Genomic DNA, 24166 nt, shown 5'->3' with positions numbered 1-24166 from the left:
CCATGGTTCTTGGATGTCATACACATTATCCAAGCATATCACAATAATAACACTGTTATTATTTGTTATGAGGGGAGAACACCTGCCCCTCACAGAGAAATTTCCATGGCAGGCTGAGTTTATTCAGCCTACTTTGCAGACGATAAAGAAGTGTGAGTTCTACCAGAAGAGTTGCAACCTGAAGGGCAGCTTTCATGTCAGATGAGTCATCAAGGACATCTCGGCTCTTTTACTGGAAGTCAGAAGGAGCATTGGATGGGATGAAGAAGAATCTTAAAAGCTATACTTAGGAATTTCTGCTGGGCTTTGGCAAGGCAGGCTTTCTGTCTAGAATTGGCTTGGCTAGCTCTTACACCTTTTAAATAAGCAATTTGAACTGCAATGTGACTTCTCATGATGCAAATATATTAATTGTTTACTAATACCTGCACATCACATTGCTTGCTTATTAAAGGCAAGAGTGGGACTGAAGAAAAATCCTCGCAAACTGCTCAGAAGAGGAGATGCCCTAGACCAGAGCCAATAGCTAACAAGCACAAGTGTTTCTTTCCCATTTTGCCACTTGGCATAGCTCGCCTAGAGTTCTGTAAACTAACAAGATGAAAGGGTTAGCAGTGTGCCAACCAAACACACATGAGACCCATATACCTATGATGAACAATTAATTAAACTAATTCATCTTGTGACAGGATATTTGTTCAGTGGAATGATAAACATGTTTTTCAGAGACAGAAGCTCTTCTCAGGTGCTATGCGGTAAGCTATTGAGGTTAGCCCAACCCAGAGTGTAGCAGGTACTCCCTTTCTTACTGCATTACCTGCTGGAACAATATTCCTTAAGCACTGACTTATGAGGACTCTCAGGCTTAGGACAACTATCTGGCTGAGTTATATGAATGGGCTGAGTGCAGGATTCATGAAAACAAATGTGGTGTGGTGCTTCTTGTTTCATTATTACTGAGAGCTGCATGTAGAGAAGCACAAGTCTGAATCATTCTGCATTCTTGACACACTCAACCACCTCCTGATATATATGTGAACCAGGCTGAAATGACCTCTGTTGCATAAGAACACAGTTGTAATAGAATGGACTGTGTTTCCTTAGGCTCTGGGTGAAGGTTCATATTTTAAAAAATATTCTCCTAATTGTATAGCATTAGCAACAGCATCTTGCAAATAAAAATGAGCTTATAAGGTTTGGGAGAAATGTTGTCGACTAGTTTTTTTCTTTGTACAGAGTTTTTTTTTTTAAGAAAAAAGAACATTAAAACGACACTTCCCTTTCATCTACAGTCTGTACCAGCATGTGATAAGAAAGTGGTTTTCACGGGCATGAGAAGCCAAGGTGATAGTTGGAGGGGAGGGGAAGGATGCATGGATGGCTCGTGGAACATCTTCCTTACTTCATTCTCCTGACAAGAGCTGACAGTTAAAATTCAAGTATTTTATTTTCCCCGAAGAATTTCCTTTTAGCTGATATACTGAGCTCTGAGCCATGCAAGTGGTAAACATGTATATGTAAACCAGCCCTATATAATGGTTTTCTAGAGCTCTTCTAAGCTGCTCTTCTATTTGTGGATATCTTCCCTGCTATATAAAAATGGAGAGCTTGAAGGTGGGTATTAACAATAAGGAGGAGATATGTTTTGCCCACATTAAGGATATTGACTCATGTTTTCTTTGTCATAACTTTATCCACATTCTTCATAGAACATTGTAGCTTTTAGTCTGATGCAGTGTTCTGAGAACACTGTGGATTTTCTATTTATACTTACTGTTGAAGGCCAGCTGCTTTTTTTATCTGTATGGATGAAATGTTTTAAAAGTATGTGTAAAATATAAATAGTGCTTATAGGATTATAGAACTGTGGATTTGAAAGGGACTACAAGGGTCATCTACTTCAACCCACTGCAATATGCAAGAAAACCAATTAACCCATCCTCTAGCCTCTTCTTAAAAACCTCCAAAGTTGAAGAACCCATAACTTCCATAAGTAGACTGTTCCACTATTACAAGGAACAAGGCCTGCATTACAACACCTGCATTGTGTACTCTAGTATCTTTTCAAGTATTGCTGTTAGGCTTATTAGATAATTTCTGGGTTTTCTTTTTTCTCTTTCTTGAAGAGGGAAATCATATTTACTTTTCTGCAGTCCTCTGACATCTTCCCAGTTCTTAAGGATTCCTTAAAGCTAATGGACAGAGATCCCAATACATCTTCACCCATTTCCTTCAGCATTCTAGGGTGCATTTAATCTGGGCCTTGAAACTAAAAGCTCATTTTACACCTTACCTTTCTGACCTCATTTTTACATTTCTGACATGAAGCTTTGTCAACTTTGATTCTTAGCCCCTCCTTCAATTCCCAGTTAGCACCCTTATTTAGTCTCAGCTCCTTTGCAGGCTGCATATTCAACAGCATTGGCTCCCTTAGCTGCTTCCTGGTTTCTTCCTTATTGGTATTGTTTGAAACTGTATTATCCTTAATTTCCTTTTCAAGAAGTCCCAGCCAGTTGCAATACAATAAAGTCCATAAGGTTTCCTTTCCATGGCATCTTCCTTACCATTTCTTACAGTTTATTAAAATCCATGGTTTGAGTTTGAGTTGTTAAAATCAAGAACCTTAACAATGCATGTTTGTTTGTCCCCAAACTTCCTACCACTTTAATATTTCCATTCTACTTATCCTTGTAAAAAGAACCAAGTCCAAGGTAGGAGATTCTCTACTGACCCCCTCAATGTTTTCAAAATAAAGTTATCTCCAGCCCAAGTCAAGAATTTATCTGACATTTTGTGTGTAGCAGAATTTTTTATTTGGCAAATTTTAGAGTAATTGAAATCAGCCATCACACCATTTCAGGTTTTTTTGAAGATTCAATTACTTGTTTTAATAAATCTTCATCTACTTCTTCTGACTGATTTGGTGATGTATAGCATACTCCTAGCAAGATATCTTAAGCCAGATGTTTTCAACATGTGTAACCATCAGTTCACTGGTTGAACAGGTAAATCCATTTTTGATGCACAATACTATTCCAGCTCCTATCTTGTGTTGCCTCTGAAAGGTATACAAGGCCTCCTCTGAAAAAGGTATCCTCTGAAACAAAGTTCCCATCAAATCCAATGTTCTACTGATGGGATTTATCCTACCGTGGTTCTGTAATCCCTGTAATACCATACTTGCCTTGTATCTCATCTTGCTTGTTACCCATGCTTTGGGCATTAATGTAGAGACATTCAAGATAATGTGTTAGACTCCCTGTGTTCAGCACGCTTTTCTTTATGCCTGTTTATCCTTTGCTTCTTTCTTAAACCAGTAGTTTCCAAAACACCTTGCTTTGCTGCTGTATTAAAACCAGTACTTGCTCATTTTTATTTAGCAACGATCTTTTGACTCCCGCCCTCTTGTGTTCTAGTTTAAAAGCCTCCTGACCTGATTAGCCAGCTGTCATCCAAAAAGATGTACTTTCCCTCCTTAGTGATGAATTTCATCTTTTGCAAAGCAGCTCTACTATCCTGAAGGTGAAGTCTGCATCACTGTTGAAAAACCCAAACCTTTAGTTTGCACCAATATTGCAATCAGGATTTCACTTGAAATCTTTTGCTGAACGTTTTCCTTCAGTGGGAAATACTGGGCCCCAAGATCCTTCATCCTCCTGCCTCCAAACCCTGAAATTACTTGATAAGCTAGGATCACGCCTTGCAGTACCCATTTGGATGAGTTGGAATTGATTTTTTTCTCCCATGGTTTGTGTGACATCCATAGTGGTTAAGATACTGGAGCTGGACCAGGAAGACTCAGTTTCTAGTTCCTATGCAAACTCAGAAGTCATCGAGCAACTTTAGGCTAGTCATTCTCTTTCACTCCTGGCAAGTAGTTCTTTGAAAGTATTTTGAAACTACATTACTGGAACTTTTTATTCCTAGATTAAGCCTTGAATTCTGTGTGGCTTTATAACATCTTTTCAAAAATACGAAGAGCTATGTGTGCCAGGTACTATGAAACCTGCAAATACATGCTAGAGTAAACAAAGAGTAGAGTTTTGCAGAAGGAGAATGAAGGTTGCATGATGTCGGAGGGAAGAGACTTTGTATAATTTGGAGATAAAAAGAAATTATGTATCGGGAGGGGATAATAGCCTTTGCAAATCCTTGTCTGGAACGGATCTATGTGAGTCATTGGGGTGGCAAGTAGAGATCTGCTGAGAAGATGGTAGAAATGGATATATTGTAGAACAGAAAATAAAGCTTCTTTAAGTCAACCCTGAATGCTGCCTTATGTATATTTTCCAAAGAGAAAAACATCCAAGATTACTAGAAGACAATCAGTTTCAAGGTTCTCCTCACAAAAGTTATAAATTTCTTGGAGGGAAGAAGATGGTAGTTAGAATCTGAAATATGAATACATTGCATATCAGCTGCCAAGTGCTATCTTTTATGGTTTTTTACATCAGCATGTGCCCTAACTATTGTGTGTGTGTGTGTGTGTGTGGGGGGGGGGGTTCAGTGACCTATTACTAATACTTTAAGGAGAAACTACCCCAGGAGTATCCACGTGGGGGTGTAAAAAAAGTTAAGGTGTCATCCACAAGCATATGATAGAAGGCCTATCCCTTTTTACATGTGAAAAAAAGAGGGTGGGGCTTTGATCTTGCAGTGGCCATAGTGACTTTTTTTTACTTTCCCCCTGCCCCCGGGGTTGTCCTGCATTATCCTAAAAGTAAAGTGGGAATGCTGGGGAAAAGCACCTTAAATGCACAAAGGAGACCAGGGAAAGAACAATGGCTGGATTTGATTAACCTGTTTTTGTTGAGGCAAGTGCTGGACAGGTTCTGCTTTATAAGAAACAGGAATAACACCAGCATTCACTTGGAGAGGAAATAAAGAACATGCTTGGGATTTTAAGCCATTTGGCAGGAGCTACTGCGCTCTGAAGATTAAACATTAAAAAGACCTGACAACAGACATGTTGAAAAGTTGTAGGTATGATTTCTCAACTAAGAGCCAGGGCAATTGTCTGACAAACTTCTGTAGAGGGAATTGAGGACAGCTGAGGCCCAAGCTTTGGAACATGTTGCTTTGCAAATGGCAACAGCATATTAATACACATGAAGCCTGATTTGCTGTCAAATGGGCTACAAGGGAGTGGCTCACTGTAGGGAGCTGGGCAGGGTTTTTTGTGCTTCAGCTGAATTGAAACTCTGCTTGATGTCATGCATTTGACTTTAGGCATTGGTCTCTTTTGGAATGTGAGATTCCTTCCCCTTTCCCCTCCTCCTTTCCTTTCTTTCTTCCAAGGAAATGATGGCTGTTACTTTGCCCGTTAGCTGTCCACATAAAGGCTTACATCCAGAATGGGAACTCTGAAGTAAATGACATCTTCAGCAGTAAACAAAAGGCAACATATACACTGTGGGTAAATTTGAGTTGTTGTGCCTTCAATTCCATGTTTATTTTATCTATTTATAATATCACATTTATATCCCGCTACAATTGCATACAGACTCTCAGCAGTTCTTTAACAGGATCTTCTTAATGATGCTGGCTGGGGAATTCTGGGAACTGAAGTCCATTTAAAGTTGCCAAGGTTGAGAAACACTGGTCCCTACTATTCATGCTTACAGCAGTTCTGTGGTGTTTTTTGCTTGTTTTTATTGCACTTTTTTGTTGTTACCTTTAAACATGTTGCTGTTGTATGTTATGTGTTAAAATATTATATGCTTTGGAATTGTTTTTGACAATGAATATGTGGGTTAGAAATTCTGTGTGTGTGTATAATATAAATATATAACTGTAATGGTTAAAATGTTGGGCTGAGACTGCAGAGACCTAACTTCAAATTCTTCCACAACCATAAAGTTTACTGGGTGAGATTTAGTCAGTCACTGATTAGGTTCACAGAGTGCGCTAAATATGGATTATTTAACTATAGTTAGTTAATGGAACATAGTTGGGTAGGTTCATACAATACATTGAATCCTAAACCATAAATGGTAAGGGCTAGGTTCTCACAACTGAAATAAGCTATTATTATGGCTTAGCACTATGGGTGAATCCAGCCAATATGTCTAAGTCAAAAGAATACTTAACAGAGCCATTGCAAAGGTAAAATGTGACTTTGGGCTGAGAGAAAATACGCTAAACAATTTAAATTCCCTTGAATCGAGGGGTGGCTGTGTGAGTCTCTCCAGGCTGTTTTCTTGTCCTCAGAACAGAAATGGTTTGCCACTGCCTTCTTGGTGTGTTTTTTCCAGCCTTGACCCTGAGATCCCTTGGATTTCTTCATCCAGTTCTGCTTAGTCTTTCCAGATGAGCCAGTGTTGGTTAGGTGTTGCTGCTGGGGCTGAACATCACCAGAGTGTATTCTAGACCAAATAACAAACCGGATAAGACTCACGTAGGGCCACTTCTCTTTCTCATCTGCTCTACATTTATCTGTGTCAGAAAATCAGATGCATTTGCACTCTCTGATTTGTAAATAGTATATCTTAAATGTGCTGAAAATTGGTGAGCAAAAGTATTTTTGAACATTCCTTTCACATCTATACGTGTTTAATTCCTTTGATTTTTTTTATCTAACTGCTTGCATAATACATAGTGGGGTTTCAGATTAATCTGTTGAGTGGTTTCTGAGTTTTGTGGTATTTTGTAATGAAATAGAAATAATATTATGACTTGTGAAGCAAATGTGGAATGTCCTATTGAAAAAGTAGTGCTTTTGCTGAAACTTCAGTAGCAATGTGGCTGCAGGGCAGACACTGTTCATCTTACTGGCAAGAGCAAGGTATGCTCGGAGCTCAGTTGAGCCAACTCTGGTTACTTACACTGCCTACCTCTAACAATGGCCTTATGAACTGCCTTGAGTGTGGTAGTGGAAAGGTTAGCTAAAAATATGATAATATATAGTATGTAGTTTCTGTTTCTCTTTTAAAAAATGAGCCCTATAAAATGCAAACCTGTGATGACTGTGAAAGAAGGCATACAAATCGGATCTTGCCTGGTGAAGAACATATGCTGGGAGCTGCCAGGGCCTGCTTTAAATCTCTGCTCAGACATGAATCACAAAGTAACTTTGAATAAACTGCCTCTTTCAGGCTTAGTTCTTAACCAAGCTGTAATATGAGTAAGAGTTCTACTCGGTAGAGGTGTGCAAAATTATCTGGCTCTGGAACATTCTGTTTCCTTTCCTCCCTCCTGAACAGGGCATCTGTGCAGTCTTGTGCTGATTTTTACTTTTCTTGGAGTAGATAGTCTGAAACAGACAGTGGTGTTGTTAATGCATTCCAGCCCCTCAAAAGGACTCAGAAATATCCATTTGCACACATCAGGCTATGCATACTGTAATGTCTGTTGATTATTGATTGCTAGCTCTTGTGTATAAATCTAGGGCTCCTGTTACATGATATAGCTTTCTTATTCCCCAACTTCTTTGTTGTACTTATTACAATTCTTTTTCTCATTGTTATACAGGTATTCCCCAGTTTAAGAACAAGTTCCGTTCCCAAGGTCTGACCTTAAGTCGAATTTGTATTTAAGCCAGAACAGTATTATTGTATAATACTGTATAAGTAGTATTGTGTGATTAACTCAAACCATTGTGTATTTAATTCGAATCATTGTGTATTTAACTCAAATTTTGCTACAGTAGGCTCTGTTCTTAACTATGGGTCGTCCTTAAATTGGGTGTTCTTAACTCGGGGATCACCTGTACTCCAACATTGGATTTGTATTAACATATACATTCTAAAGCTATGTGAGCAAAGCCACCCTAGTTAAAGGGGGAACCAGGAGCCATTTGTTTAAATATTTTGACCTGGCAAACAGAGGGTTTCCTGTTTTCCCCCATCCAGATTCCAGGGAAACATGGGAAAAGAAAGGGCATCTCTCTGCTCCTTTTTAACATGAAACCACTGTAAGAGATCATCCATTGGCACGGGCTCAGGTTTCACTAGTGCCCTGATGTTAGCCAATTTTATATCTTCACTCCTGGCTGAAGAAGGGATGCTGTCAGAAAGTGTTGTCCAGGTGCCAAAACCAACCAGCTGCTTGGTTTTGAATTGGAAAGAAGAGATTGAGACTCAATCCTAGCAAAGTAGAGTGGCTTTGAGTTTGAAGGTCTGATGATTCCAGTCAGACTCCATAGTTAAGTCAGAATGGAATTGCACTCTCCTGAACAGGGTAAGCTCACAATTTGGGGTCTATTTATAGTGCCTGTCCAAGGGGCATATGGCAGCTTTAGCCAAGAGGGCATTAGCACTGCTTCATTTTGTGTGCTGTGATCTTTCCTGGAATGGAAGGCATTGCTCACTGTCACTCACACCTTAGTCACCTCTCAAGGGGATGATCACAACATGCACTACATGGAACTATCCTTGAAGCATTTGGGAGCTATAGCTCTTCCAGAAATGGTATCTTGAGTAGTTATGGGCATACATTGAAGCAACACTTCCACTTGGAGAGCTGTGCTCAGTGTAATTCAAGATGTGGTTGCGACATTTAAAGGTCTTCATAGTTCAGGGCCTGGGTATCTGCAAGACCTCCTTTGTCCAGTAACTTCTACTTGCCCAGTAAGATCTAGTGGGCAGGCTCTTTAGCTGTCCCCTAGATCAGAGACTATCACCTGCAGAGGCCAGGAAAACGTACTTTTGCTGCCCCCTCCCTTGGAATAGTACCCCCCAGACATTCAAATGGCCTCTTGTGTTCTGATCTTCAGGAAGTTGTTAAATAACTTGCTATTCTATCAGGATTTGGGGGCAGGCTATTTTAATTGTCCTGTGGATGAGTGACCATTTTAATTGTGTTTTTTTCAGAATGTTTGACTACAAGGGTACATAATGGTTTATATTGCATGTTTTGGATTTACTTTTTACTGTTATGTATTTTTAACCCAAATTACAATTAGAGTAGTGGTATGCTGCTCAGAGTTGGTTAATTGAAGCACCCTATACTTCAGGTGCTGCAAACCAGTCAAGCAATCAGTCAATCTCCCTACTCAGGAACAGGTGGTGATTGTTTTACCACCTGCTCCATGTGAAATGCTTTTCACCTGAGAGGACGGTTACTCCCAGACACCCTGGAACTCATATAAAGGGAGAGGCAGGCCTAGTGGAAAGGGGAAAAGTGGTTTTGGAAAACTTGAGGGGTGGAGATCGTACATGTTGTGTTTACAATTTAAAGCAGGGATGTATAATTGTACTTTCCAGAAGTTGTATTATGCTCTCCTCAGCATTGGCTGTGCTAGTCAAGGCTGGTGCTCAACCTCCAGAGAACAGTTTCTTGGCCCTAATTGGTTTGGAATATTATTTTCCAACTGCCAGAGCTGGATCATCTGGAAGACATTTTTTTTTTAAAAAAAAGGATGTTGCAAAGTATTCATATTTTTTCAGCAATATCAGCTTTTCCCAAAGCCAATCTGGGAGCTGTAGTCTCAATACATCTGGAGGACACCAGGTTGGGCAATATTGATCAGTAGGAGAGAAGGAAGATGTGATGCCATTGTTTCATTCTAAAAAAAACTTAAAAGATACTAATATATGTATCTATTTTTAAATTTCAGATTAACTCTTCTTATCCAATTAAAGAACCTTCTGGGAAGAGTTGACAAGGTATGGTATAATGTCATAAGATTTGATTGATTGATTATGTGCCATCAGGTACTAATGCATAAAAGCAGGTGTAAGGCTGCATCACTTTATCTTGGAAGGAGCAAAGGAACTCCATGATCATGTTCCTGAGTGTTCCCAGGTTAAACATGGAAAATATTTGCTCTGCTAGCATTTCCTCCTGTTTTACTCACTTAAGATCTGACTCACTAGATGAAGTCAGGCTTTAGCTGAGAGATTTCAGAAGCATATAATCACTTTGCCAATTTGGTTTTCCTGTTGGTGGCTATATGCTGTCACCTTTAGGAATAATCAGGGCTTCTTAATCATCCTTGTTTGAGATATGATCTGTTAGGAATGTTTTCTAAGCAAGTCCTGCTGGAATTAATGGAATTATATGAACCACTATTTCAGTACAGGTCATTTCATTATTGTGCAGTTTAGCAAGTGAAATCTCTACTGTGGAATGTTTCGAAAATTGTAGCCATGTAGATACTGTAAATCTGATCTCATGCCACTTCAGGTGTAGAATTGGGGTGACTGATCTCTTCTTAGAACAAGACAGGATGGCAGACAACTTTAGAAATGTTAATGCTCATATACACGCTGTGATTAGTTACTATTTTGTAAATGTTTCCTTGTCACAATGTGCCTGTGAATAAATCCAAACTTAAAAGAAACAAAAAATAAGGCTTATTTTTTATGTTTGCTTACTTGCTCTACTTATTTAAGATTCATACCATTCTATCAAATGGAGAATTTTCAGAGCCCTACATTCATCCAAGCTATATTTATCTCCCGACAGCATGGGAGGGAGGAGATATAATACCATCATTGAGATAAATATCTGGTAATATGTGAAAGGACAAAAGAAGAAAAAGCTGTGAATTCTTTTCTTTAGCAGCACTCTGTCTTTTCTACTTGCTCTGTGATGTTTGTCATCTGCCTGAATGACAGAGCAGTATTACAAAAAACCTGATTTGCACAGAATAGGCAGGATTGTGAAGAAGGCTAAGAAACTGAAGGAAAGCCTGTTGCAAGATCTTCTGTTATCATTTTGTCTGCTTAGTGCCTATATTTCAAAGCCTTGAAAATGTAGCAACCCCTTTGCTTCCTGATAATGAAGTCACCTGGTTTCCTCTCCCTTCCCTCTGTGAGTTCTCCTAGCTGCATTCCTACACAATGGGTGACATTTCATTTTGAAATAAATCAAGCTCTTCCTCCAAAGCCTGAATAATCCTCCCCTTCCTGTATTATTCAGCACATATGGGAAGCTGCAGGAACACCAGGCTGCGTTTCTGGCTGCTAGCCACACCAGGGATTTCATCTTCTCAGTAATTAGTGAAACAGTGACATCCCTGAAAGAAATTTAGAAATATATTTGGGCTGAGGTGTCCAGCCTGCTCAGTTCTTCTCTGAGAGAACCCCTGAAAGAGCTGAATGTTGCATGGAGGGCTTTTATTCAGGCCTGTTTTGTGGAAATATTGAAAGCGCCTTGGCACAATTCCCTTGTTTTTCTCATATACAATAACTTTGTTTTTCAATCTTTTTCTCCCTAGGGAATAAAATATGTCCTTCAGAAAACTTCAGCAAATGGCTCTTTTTATGGGTGTTCAGTGCATTGCGGGAGGTGCTTTTACATATTGCTACGTACAGAGTAAGTTCCATTATAGTTAGCAATTTGAACTTGATCTACAAAGGGAGTGTCTGAATATTAACTTGGTAAAGTGAACTGCACCTCTTAGACTATAAGTACAGGGTCCCTATTTATCATTTTCCCATGCTCAAAACTTTTTACAAACAGAAATCCAGCATAGTGGGCCAAGAATTGGACTAATATTTCCTCTCTGAAGTGCTTTAGATGGAGAGATTTTAAAAGTAATATCCCCACCTATTCTTGTGTGGACTGGCCAAATATTGTGTTCCTCTACTTAGAATCCTCCTTTATACTGTCCAGCTAAAACCATTGCTGATTCTGTTAATAGATGGAGGACCTTGACTCTCAAGCATTTTTGAAGCATTTCATTTATAAATCCTGCTTCTGTTAACCTAAGGAAGACATACTGGTATTTACAAGTCCAAAATTTGCCTTGAATATGGGCCTGATTGACAGTGCTAGAGCCTTTAAATAAAATATTAAAAATAAGGTATACATTTTCCCCCATAAGGTATGCAAGTCACAAATGAGTGCATTGGCATAGAACTTTTAATGTTTCAAATTCAGAGTTTAGAAGGTTTACACTTTGTGGTCAGTATCTTTTTGAAAATCTATTTCATTTAATTTTGATTTTGTAAAATCCCAGCTCAACTTGTTTGTGATAAATTTTCAACAATAAAATATATATAAATAAATAACTTCAGCTGATAATGGGTTTTTTAAACCTTATTTTTAAAATACAGAAACTGCCTAGATAGCTTAACATTTTATTTATCAAAATGGTTTCCAGAAGAGTAACTGTATTAGTCTTTTGCTGCAAAAATAATCTTCTATTCATCATGCAACCTTGTGCAATAAGAGTGTGTGAGGCTTTAAGATGCAACAAGACTCTTTGTTGTTCTGCCAAAACAGTTGTATAAATGTAGACTTTACCATGATGCTCTGCTTTCAAACAGAGAAGGATACAGACTGTCCGTTTGCTGAGAAATTGCACTAATGAATAGAGAACTCTAAAGCAGAGAGCAGCTCAGGATACTCTTGATAGAAAGGGCAATGAAATAGAGTGTGATTCACAGGGTGCTCTTAACCTGGGGACTCCCTGTAATCCCTACTTCAGTCAGGTCCTGCACATTTGGGATGGGTAAATAAACAACAACAAGCACACCATTTGCTCAAGGTAAAAATGTATTTTTAATATTTAAAGGAAACCTCTCTAGGATGTCTGTAAAAGGAAACAAACTCTGGGAGAGGCACAGGCCTTTTACCTTCTTGGCCTGAGCACCAATTGGATGCCTTTCTGTGTCAGATTAATATTTAACAGTGTTCCTTTTCTGATATTCTTTGCTTACCCTGGACAGTCTCCAAAATGATACATTTTTTCCCTCCCCCCCCCTTTTTTGTTCAGAGGTTTTCTCCAGAACAAAGTACTACCAGGATGCTCTTAAGCAGCTTCAAGCAGACCCCTTAGCCCTAGAAGCACTTGGCGCTCCTCCTCTGAAAGTTCACTATATCAGCCTGAGAGACAGAAGCAATCGTGTTGATAAGTCAAAAGCCCAGGTAACCAGCAGATGGATTAAGGACTGATGGCAAAGTAGGGAAACAGAAGAGAGGGGATCATGGCAAACCACAAAAGAGAGTTTCAGCTTGACTAGGTTTAGTAGGATGTGTTAAGGTCAATACTGAAAATGATATTATGCCGAGTAGGAGGCCAGGATTCCTGAAGGCTCGGAATTATTACTGAACTATTATTCAATAGTTCAAAATAGTAGTAGTAGTAATGATGATGATGATGATGAGTCGAAAAATCAACTGTCATACTGATTTTAAAAGATGCTTTTGGTGTAATACCAAATGAATTCACCAAATCACATGACTGTGACTTACAATTTTACTTCTGAGTTCTCCATTAATTCTGCTTGTTGCAAGCTGGTTGGGAAGCACACAAATGGTGATCATGTGACTATGGGATGCTGTGACAGTTGTAAATGTGAAGATTGGTTACAAAGCTTTTTTTTTTTTAATACCACTGTAACTTCAAACAGTCTCTAAATGTGGCAGTCAGTAAGCGAGGACTACCTGTAGTAAGATAACCTTCATAGATCTTGAAAATAGTGCAAGTGGACTTGAGCTAATGGTTTCATTCTCTGTATGAGGCTAATCTGAGTTCAACTGAAATTTTAAACTTATTGGGTTGATATCCCTAAAGTAACAGAAGTTTACCTTACTTGACACAGCATAGATTTTATGGCAGTACTTCCATGACTTTGGCTAGGACCTGAATCAGTGGATTCAACACCCAGTTGATTAGATTGTGATATTCATTCGGATGGAAAATTAACAACAACAACAACACTAATAATAGCAAATTAAATGTACATTAAATCACTTGGCAATTGTAGCAAAATGAAAAAAAAAATTCAACATAACTTGCCCATCTAACAAGCAAGATTTTAGCATGCAACTGAACTGGAAGTGCAGCAGTGCTGAGAATTACCACTTAGTAGTAGAATATATGCTCTGCATTTAGAAGATCCTGATCTATGTATCTCCAGTTTTAAAAAAATCTCATAGCAAGATATCCTTCTTAGACCTCAGAAATTACGCGAATAGACTTGAGCCAGTAGTTTCATTCTATATGAGACTAATCTGGCTTCAACTGAAATGGATGGAAATTTGTAAATGGGAGGAACATCTCTATCTACGTCCCTAGATGTCCATGTAACAAATTAGATGCTGACTTTACTAGATCAGAATTCAAGAATGAGGACTTGTAATCCTCCAAATGTTTCAGAACTCCCTATTGGCCATGCTAATTATGGCTGTTAGAAGTTTGACAACATCTGGAAGAAGCCAAGATTCTCACCCTTGATCTGAAAAACCTAAGAAGCTGCATACAGCTTTTGTGGATTTGGAAGGCTTCACTGCAGTCATGAGAAGTGCTCCATTTTGAGATTGTTTATTATAGTGAACAAGTGGGAAATGATATAAATAAATAATAACATCTCTCATGAAGTCTGTAGTTCAGCCTGATAAGGAATTAGTGTGTGGTCAGAACTCAATGTGTGGAAGTATAAAGAGTTGCCTGGGTGTTAGTCAAATTGATTGAAGTATAACTTAGACTTTTCAGATACTGATGTTGCCTAGTTGGGTAATGAAACATCTGCAAGCAAATAACCAAGCTCAGAGAGCATCAAGGACTCCAGTTCTCAGACACTAGATTTTAAATCTACAATAAGAATGTTACCTGGAAAAGGAATCACATCAACAAAAGTTTACCAAAAGGATTTGCATTTGTATTTGTAGATAAAAATACCAGTATCTGGAAGAAAGTCAGGTGGTTATCTTCATGTCATTTCAGAAATGGATTTTTCCCTCAACAGGTATGTTTTAAAAGACAGTGTTTTAAAAATTATTGGATCTTTGAACATACTGTGTATGTTAGTTATTCTACATAAAATAGTTTACTATATTTAATAGCTCTAGGTGAGATCTTGTAGTTTGATTATACCTTACAAAATGGGTAATAAAACTGATGGAGTACAGAACTGCGTGTAACTTGCAATCTGTTTCAACATGAATCAGTATGAAATGCTGGTGTAAATAGACATGCTGTTAATTGGGTTGCTAATATAGATTGCCAAAAACCATTTTTGTTCAGTAGTTGTGCTGCATAAATTGGCCTAGGTTCTCACTGATTTGCATCTAGAGTGTATAGTTTCCTCACCTAGTGGGTATGTACACATTGGAAGCCAGATGGGGCAATACAAAAGTAAGTTAGTAATTTCTAAGAAACACCTTGGTTCACTATGAATATCAACAATTTAAAGCTTTTGCAGTAACACAAATAAATTGTTTATGCTTAATAGTATCAAGTCCTTAAAAAACATGATGATGTATTGGAAGGACTCCAGCAGTGAACCTATTCTGGGTTAAAATCTTAATTATTGCATTTCTACAATGTTCAACAATACCATTTCTAACATATTTTCATGTTAGCTGGAATCTACAGGAAGTCACACTGCAGCTCTGCAACGGCCCCAGAATTCTAGTGTATGCTTCTTCTATGAAGACGGTTTCTGGATAAAAGGTGTAATATACAGAACTGAGCTGTTTGTATTACTATTTAAATATCCTGAAATTCAATAAACATTCTAATGCACATCCAGAACATATGAGCATATATTTATTATTTCAGTTTCAAGGCTGCCTGACTCCACAACTATTCTGGGTGGCTTACAATTAAAAACGAAATAAATGTAAAATAAAACAACATGTATTAGGGAAAAAGAATGCAGCTGACTAGAAGACAACCAAAAAACCATAAGGGGTCGACCATCATTCTAGCTCAAGGTCTGGAAAAACCACCACGTATTTAACAACTGCAGAAAGTCAAAAGGGTGGGAGCAGTACGGGCTATTCTGGGTCTTTACCATTCCATTGGGCAGGAGCCATCATTGAGAAGGCATGCTTCCTGGGTGCCACAAGGGGACACTGCTTAATTGACCCTTTTGGATTTAGAGTAAAGCAGAGGAAGGGTGATAAGAGGCATATCTAGATTTTAATTGGCTTGAATTTTTGTATCCTGCCTGGTTTTAAAATAATGTACATGTTGTTGTTCAGTCGTTAAGTCGTGTCCGACTCTTTGTGACCCCATGAACCATATTGCGCCAGGCCTTCCTGTCCTTCACTGCCTCCCTGAGTTTGCTCAGTTTCATGCTCATTGCTTCAGTGATGCTAACCATCTCATCCTCTGCCGTCCTCTTCTCCTTTTGCCTTCAATCTTTCCCAGCATCAGGGTCTTTTCCAAAGAGTCCTCTCTTCGCATTAGGTGACCAAAGTATCTGAGCTTGAGCTTCATTATCAATCCTTCCAATGAACAATCAGGGTTGATTTCCTTTAAGATTGACTGGTTTGACCTCCTAGCAGTCCAGGGGACTCTTAAGAGTCTTCTCCAGCACCACAGTTCAAAGGCATCAATTCTTCGGCACTCAGCCTTCTTTATAGTCCAGCTCTCACAGCCATACATTACTACTGGATTATTAATTATTAATGTACATGTAGTCCCCAGGTATTAGGGCTGTGTATGCTTCAAAAATAATTTGGAATTAGTGTTTCATACTTTGCCTGAGCACAGCACCTGCCTGCTATTCACTGAAGCAGCTATGACTTTTTTCAGTCTTCTGTGGGAGCCTGAAAAAAGATATTAAGTCATTTTAATGAGTCAGGTTATTACAACTGTCACGTGTTTTTCCAGGCTCACATAAGAGCCTGAAAAAAGAATGGATGCTTTAATTAGTGGCTGAAAAGTGCTATACTCATGCTTGTGTAAGATCCAAAATGCTTTCTCTGAATGATTTTTGATTTCAGGTGTCTTATAAACGATTAGCCAGTGTGTTGGAGTAGGGAGATCCTCAACCATGGAAACTGGGTAACTTTGGGCCCATAATGCTCTCTCAGCCCAACCTTCCTCAGTGTTGTGGAGAAAAACTGGAGGACACTATGCTGTATGTGTTGTCTTGAGCTCTTGAAGGAAAGGCAGGCTATATGTCTAATAAATAAAAGCTACTTGTCTTCAACACTAGAATGCACTGTAGTCAGTCAATAGGCATGAAACTGTTGAAACATGGTGTTTAGTGTATGGCTCATACAATGTTTTAAAAAAAGAAACCAGCTCTGTTCAGTTGCTTAAACCGTCACCTGTTTCCTTCTTCCACAATTATATATGCAGGACTTACTGTAATGATATAAAATTTTGAATGCCTAATGAGGGCACAGAATGTACTGTATTAATCCAAGAAAGTTTGTTCTGAAAGGTTTCCCCCTTTCAAGAATGGTTCGAGTACAACCTATCTGCCACCGAGAGCCTACTGATGATACCTCACCCCACGACAATGAATGATCTTACCCAGTGGCTGCATGTAAATGTCAAATAGGAGTGGAGCAGTACCAAATCCTGCAGCATCCCACATGCCCACACCCACCCACACACATATCATACTATACAATAATTTGGAGGGAGAAAAGTTGGCACATGGGAGTACTTGTCATTAAATGAATGTTGTATCCTAGTTCATTTATAGATCTGAGCTCAAGGAACAATGCAGAATGGGAAGCTACCCTCTGCCTTGGAAATATTTGCTAGCCTTGGCCAACTTATCTCCCATAATGTTGATTGGAAATAAGGATACTTCAACTCTATCCTCAGTCATAAAATACTTTGGGTAACTGAGAGCCACTAATACTGAACAGCATGCTTCATCTTCTCAGCATTGCTGCAAAGAGGATACAGTACTGGGGGGAAAACAAGATACTTTGCCTTCGCTCTTTCATTATGCCTTTATTAGCATAATACTTTAAAAAACTGACCTGCCTCTGCCAACTTTAAAGAAAATAAATCTCTAGTGATAGTACTGCCACTATATCTTAAGGAATACATAGTCAAGTTAAGAAGAAAGAGCTCTGATCTTAAAAGCAGCGTCTACTTTTTATACCAGGAACCATTGATGTAAAATCTGTACCCGGAGAATCTGATCATGCTGCATTGCTTTCTATGGAATATACAGGACAAAGAACAAATTCTTTTATTAAAGTGAATCCCTTTATTAACCTCCTTAATCATTTGATTATATTGCTTACAAAATGGGAAAAAAGATGCTGCATACATATCAGAGGAGCTATTGTGTTCTCATTTGACAACTCAACAGTAGTGTAGCTAACATGGTGGAAATGAATTCTTAAACTTCAACTGCTAATGCTTTTCAGAATAATTATTGCCTCAATTAGAAACAAATGAAGTATAGTTTTGGCAGCACAATTTTTAGCTATGAAGAAAAAATAGTACTATTTATAATTGAGTATTGTTAGTAAGCTTTGCTGAGAAAAAAGGAAGTGAAATTTAAAGTAAACTGCTGGGTGAATAAGATGAATCCTTGTGAATTTAACTGAATTCCAATTACATGTTGATGTCTCTGAGCAAAACTCAAACACAAAAGTTACCAACTAAAGTAGAGAAAAGGAGAACTCTTCCATGTTATAGCAATGTATTTGATGAAACACAGGGCACAACTGCAAAGTCAATTAGAAGCTCTGGCACAGTCTCACTGATTTTGTGGAGCTTAATGTGGAACAGAAGATTTAGAACTGAGCTACTAAAAACTTGTCTCTTATCATGAAAGTGTAATCTTGACTTTCAGGACTACACTAATGAAGCAAGTAATTACTATTACCAGTGATGAGGATGGAATAGTTTTTCAAGGCACAGCAAAAGTAATGAAGCAATTAAAGCTTTAGTAGCACTATTTAACAGGAACCCTTTGGGATGGGATGACATTTCTCTCACAACTGGGAAGCAGGAAACAATTTGAGAATTTAACATCTCCTTAAAACATTTAGTCTTTTGTGGGGAATGGAAGCAAAGTTACGATTGTAAGTTCTAAAGATCATTAAAGAACCAGAAAAACCAGTTTACTATATTAAAGAAATAATTTTTGCATTGGCCAACAGAAGAACCTAATTGGGCTGCAGTATTTAAAGGCAGTGATTCCATAATCACAGTTAGTGCACCTATCAGGATTCTGTAAAACTGCTTAACTATTTACAGGTGTGGCACTTATTTGTTGCTTGTGTTGCTCATTATAAGATATTCCAATATTCTACAGTTTTTTTTAATGCTGGCTATGCTGCATTCATTGACAATGAATTCAGAGTACAAGTCCTTATCTACACTTCAAATTAGGAGCTGCCTAAAAGAAATAATCAGAATCAAATAAACTATATTAACTCTATATTCTGATAAAAATGCAAGAGATTCCAAGTTTCTTGTAGCAAAAGTTAAGCATTGTCATTTTTAGACAGAGTCAGAACTGCCTGTTTCTGATGATAAACTTGTGATAAAACACTGCATTTAAAGAAATTGGACAGTGGAGACTTTCTTTAAATATTTACAATTTTTTTTCTAAGTTGTCTCACTTCCTGCACTCAATAATTCACACGTTCAGGCTAATGAATGGAACATTTGTGCCTTGGGACGATAAGACTTAAAATATTTTACAGTGAAACCTCAATTTAGCAAAGTTTGGATGTAATAGATTAAATTGCCATTGTATTTAAATAATGGTATAATTACACAGTAACAAATATAATACAAATAACATAATTCACTTCACATCACTTGTGTAATGATGTGACTGTAGATGACATAGTGTCCAATTTAACATGCAACTGAAAATAACAGACACCCTTTTCCCCCAAGTGATACATTAAATCAATGTTTCACTGTGTATGTATGGGTAACACATAACTGTAAAAGCCTTTAGTTCCTTTCAGATTTACAACTACAAGCTAAGAAAGAAAAGTACATATTAAGAATGCACCTGATTATAAATTTGGATATACACAAAACACAAACCTTGCATTAATCAGTGATTAATAATATATACGAAATCAGTGATTCCCTGGAAGTTCTATTTTTAACTTTCCATTTAAGTCTTCCATTTCCATTTAACTTGTGAAAAGCACTGCTAGATCCTCAATCTCTTAAAGAAGTATGGAATCAAACTTGCATTGATACTTGTACAACTAATATACTGCCTTCATACTAGGCATTTCTTTAAATTTTCTGGTGCACTAGCTTTGATAAATTTACAGAACCTCAAACAAATTATTCTGTTTGAATCATGTAAGCTAAATATGGTTATGAAGCAAGTTTTTCAAGACTATTTCCAAAACTGTTACTAAATTTAGTAATGAAGAAGTTTTCCTGAAGAATTAAGTTAATTTATATGTATAATGCAAGTTTTAAGAGGCAAACAAATGATTGATGACAGAAAAACTGCACAGTGTACATTCTGAATATAAGTAGGTTTCTAGGGGTTTTTGGTTCCTTGAGTTATAGCACACCTATCATTTTATAACTAGATAGAAAAAAAAAAAATCTGCCAAGTGATAAAACTAGCCTATACCTATTCCTGTAGTCAGATTTTTAAAGAAGATAAACCATCTCTATAAAAACTAGGACAGTAGAAATAGTAAAAATAAAACACAGAAAAAAATCTTATTTAGTAAGTGAATACTTTAAATAGGAACAGTAAAGGCCCACGGGCCAAACTTTATGTAGGAAGCTATCCAAACACACTGGAAACCAAGAGTACATTGTATTTTATTCTAATAACTACAGAACAGCACTACTGGTCATCTGCTGGACACAGAATGACAAATATATAGACTAGATAGCAAACTAATACACATATTTCAAAAAAGCTTCCTCTCTTCCCAGTGGCAAACACTAAAATTAAAGTTAGGAGTACAGGTAAAGGCATTTTTTATCAAAAAGAATACTAAATTATTATGAAATCTGGAAACTGAGTCTATATTGTTCAGTCTGGGACAAAACAGTATTATGAAGATTTACTTCCCCCCTCAACCCTTAATTTATTATTTTATTAGCAATTTGTAGATTAATATGAAAAATCAGATTGCCAGAAACTGAAAGGCAATCAGATCATCCATATCATCAAGGTTAAACCAATACAAAGGGGTGTGTGTGTGTGTGTGTGTGTGTGAGAGAGAGAGAGAGAGAGAGAGAGCGAGCGATTCTAACTGTTCTTGGTATTTTATGCACTTGGGCAAAAAACATGTTTATCAATTTTACCCAGACAGTTGAAATGTCTACCATGAATATGTAATTAAATAGAACATCTAAAATAAAAGCTTTACAATATATTGGATATTTAAAAAATAAACTAATGTTTTCTGCTTTTCTTTGTATTAAATATTTCCAATATAGATATATTGATATATATCAATATCAATTCCATAGAAAATTAATATATATATATTAATCAATATATATATATATATATTGATAAATATCAATATATATATCAATATCAATTCCATAGAAAATTAAGGTGTTTGGCAGTTTTCTAAACAACTATTTAACTTTTTCCTTCTGCTTTACAAGAACATTTTTATATGAATGTCATTTGGCTGTACATAAGCTGGTCTAAGGGGAAAGGGCCAATCTTACAAGATAAAGTTCAAAGCCTCAAAGCAGAAGCAAGCTGCAATTCAATAAATAAATTCTCCAGGTATTTCTTGTAGTAATGGTTCCTCAAATTTAAATCGCTTTGAAATAGTTTTCTGTTCAACAATTTTATCTTTTTCTGTTTGCCTACATTGACCCAGTGTATATGAAGCTACTAAAATGAGCTCTTCTGTTACTGTTTCTTCTGTTTTTTCTCCATCTGTAGAATTTTCAGAAGTAGAGTCTTCATTTATAATAATGGTATTTGTTTCGTCTTCTGTGTTTTTAATCCAGCATATTGTATCAGAAATATCAGTTTGTGCCAGCCAAGAATGCAGCAAGCATTCTTCTGCTGTTGCCCGTTCCCTAGACAGAAAAGAGAGAAATTGACTTAAGGAATCTGGCCAGAAAATTTTAAGGCTTAAAATCACATTAAAATCTAGTTCACATTATTTTAAAAACTGCTTTGTACTTTAAATTATACACTAAATTAGGTTGCACTGGGCATATAATCAGAGGCAAGTTCAAATATATATTAATACTACCTACACCTTGCAAATGAAATAATTTCCACGAAATTCTTTCACAATAACTTTTACACTATCACTATTACAGTATTTGTATGTCGTATTTAATGGGTATATAGCTCTCAAAAGGAATTTATACCTTAGAATCCCCAAAGTGATCCCATAATATCACTCCAATGCACAATAATTGACAAAAATGAAAACATCCTTGATTATTATTGAGAGGCGCTTTTTAACAAGATGGGCAGTGACAAATTTTATATATAAATAAAAACAAATAAATAAAAATTATCTTTTATACACAAAGTAGTCTGAAGTCTATGTAATGCTGTAGGACAGCTCAAAACAGCTTCTATGCAGCAACTATTCCATGCAGAATGTATTTTTATGTGGGAAAGCTGATGCAAGTTAGCCAAAAGAACAGCTGTATATGGCAACAGCCAGTTCATATATGGAACAATTGTATACAAATCACAACTAAATACAATTTAGTAGCCACATTATGACAGTTATGTTATATGGGTCAACAGGATGATCAGTTTGGAGAAAACGGCTCTTTGGGATCCTGTTAGTTTTGGGAGTGTTTTCAACTTCACATGAGCCATGTTTTCCAGATGTTGAGACACAACCAATTTCAAGTAGTTGAATTCTTTTTTTAAAAACCTGCATTTTCATCAGAGCTCATTTTTTGTTTTAGGATGGAGTGATCAGATTATATCATAGTAGCCCTGAACATTAACCTGTGAAATTCCCTCCAGACAAGTTAAATTATTTATATTAAAATCATACCTATAGTTTGATATTTCCAGTTTAATCTTCAGAATCATTCAAGTCTAGCTAAACCAATGCTAATCCAAAATCATATAAGATGGCATTGTGAAATATATTATGAAATCAGGAGTAATATAACTTAAATAATCATTTACGTTTACAATTTTTATTTTTGATTTGCATAGTTTAATACTCATGAAGCAAAATAATTAAATACATCTTACTCGGGTTTTTTAACCAAAAGAGATTTGATGAAATCCACAGCAGATTCAGATACAAGATCAAAATCTTCAGAGTAATTTACATTCATCTGAGATATATTTAAGAATGTTTCCTGTTTATCATTCCCCAAGAAAGGTGATACTCCAGTCAGCATGACATATGTTAACACTCCAATGCTCCTAAATAGAAAAACAAAATAAAAATGTTTAAGCTTCATAAGAGAAAAGTATGTGGTTTTGAGTTAACATTTCAATAACATTTTTCTTACCACATATCTGTTGCAGTGCTGATTGGATCATAACTTAGAATTTCTGGAGCTATTAGGAAAAAAAAATACAGTAAGTTGCAAAAGAGTCAACACTGAGATGGCAAAGAGATCATGGTTTGCACTTCTTTTGACAACTGCGACCAAGTTGGGAGACACAAATTCTTCAGCCCTTGCAGCTGAGAACTGAAGCACTATAATATTGTGAAAGGGCTAACGGGAATAGAAAAATTCCATTTGGTGGTATGGTGTGACACATACTAATGAAATTTTATTTACAGTCATAGGCCAAAATTCTATACAAAACTTCAAACATGTAAATAAATCTTGAATATTAAAAAGAGGCTAATTGTCTTCTGGAAACAATGTATCAGAACCTAATTATTTCCTTATTGTGATCATGACTGAACAGTAATTTACCACCTTTTTTGAGATTTCTAAGTAATGATATGGTGTGGGACATAGTGTGTTAAGGAAAGTTTCCAAAAATTCAGTTTCTACGAATGGACCCTAGTGAAGGTCCCATCATTTGACTTTGCACAATTCCCCTTCCCTATAGCTTACTTTATAAAGCAGGTAGGCTGCTTTCAATCTTCTGCATACCATTTTCACAGAACTAGAGCAACTATCCTGAGAAAAAGGTGACTGGAAAATCTGCTTTACCAGCCCAGCTGCAAGAACCTAAAATGAAATCCAGTCCAATCAATGTAATCTCTAGAAAACTTTCTAACAGAAGTATTGGAAGTTAACAACTAGTCAATGTAGCTTATGCACACTCATACAGCTGACATTTTATTTGTTCTTCTGAATTTCTGTTGCAACTTAATAACCAAAACTGGTTATTGTAAGATCTTAAACATTCAAATCTTGGATTCTGACTAATATTACATAACCCAAATGTTTGCATTATATGCTGTAGGCTACTTGCCCTGAACATCATGTAAATAACAAGCATACCAACATATTCAGGTGTTCCCATAATTTCTCTTAGTTCTTCACTATTTTTCATTACTCTGGAAAGTCCAAAGTCAACTATCCGAATGTCTCCCAATGGCGATTCACAAGTTAGCAAAATGTTTTGTGGCTGAAAAGATAAAA

General features: G+C 36.9%; 2 protein-coding genes across 9 annotated transcripts in view; one reads left to right on the top strand and one right to left on the bottom strand.

The window, feature by feature from the left end:
• Nucleotides 1-15421, top strand: part of COA1 (cytochrome c oxidase assembly factor 1) — a 60411-nt gene extending 44990 nt beyond the window's left edge. For 2 of the 7 annotated variants that reach the window (XM_015887256.3, XM_088150021.1), the window contains 6 exons: nucleotides 7471-7527; nucleotides 9557-9605; nucleotides 11162-11259; nucleotides 12665-12816; nucleotides 14563-14639; nucleotides 15256-15421. In XM_015887256.3, coding sequence (XP_015742742.1) covers nucleotides 11172-11259; nucleotides 12665-12816; nucleotides 14563-14639; nucleotides 15256-15343 — 405 coding nt within the window. In that variant the 5' untranslated portion in view covers nucleotides 7471-7527; nucleotides 9557-9605; nucleotides 11162-11171 and the 3' untranslated portion in view covers nucleotides 15344-15421. Of the gene's footprint in view, nucleotides 1-7470; nucleotides 7528-8158; nucleotides 8179-9556; nucleotides 9606-11161; nucleotides 11260-12664; nucleotides 12817-14562; nucleotides 14640-15255 lie in introns of those variants that run through there. The other 5 variants (XM_025163545.2, XM_088150022.1, XM_088150018.1 and 2 more) reach the window with 3 other exon arrangements.
• A 2187-nt stretch (nucleotides 15422-17608) lies between these two features.
• The window catches only part of STK17A (serine/threonine kinase 17a), a 40040-nt gene continuing 33482 nt past the window's right edge, over nucleotides 17609-24166 (bottom strand). The window contains exons 4-7 of one of the 2 annotated variants that reach the window (XM_088150016.1): nucleotides 24026-24152; nucleotides 23072-23120; nucleotides 22806-22982; nucleotides 17609-21649 (exon numbers count right to left, since the gene is read on the bottom strand). In XM_088150016.1, coding sequence (XP_088006142.1) covers nucleotides 21328-21649; nucleotides 22806-22982; nucleotides 23072-23120; nucleotides 24026-24152 — 675 coding nt within the window. In that variant the 3' untranslated portion in view covers nucleotides 17609-21327. The remainder of the gene's footprint in view (nucleotides 21650-22805; nucleotides 22983-23071; nucleotides 23121-24025; nucleotides 24153-24166) is intronic. The other variant, XM_007423427.3, reaches the window with a different exon arrangement.

The sequence above is a fragment of the Python bivittatus genome, unplaced genomic scaffold (genome assembly GCF_059951505.1).
Source record: "Python bivittatus isolate LINGU-HERP-01145 unplaced genomic scaffold, Pbiv_v1 ctg000610_np1212, whole genome shotgun sequence".
Taxonomy (NCBI): Eukaryota; Metazoa; Chordata; class Lepidosauria; order Squamata; family Pythonidae; genus Python; species Python bivittatus.
Note: the sequence above shows the minus strand (reverse complement) of the source record. Positions and strands in the feature narration are given on the sequence as shown.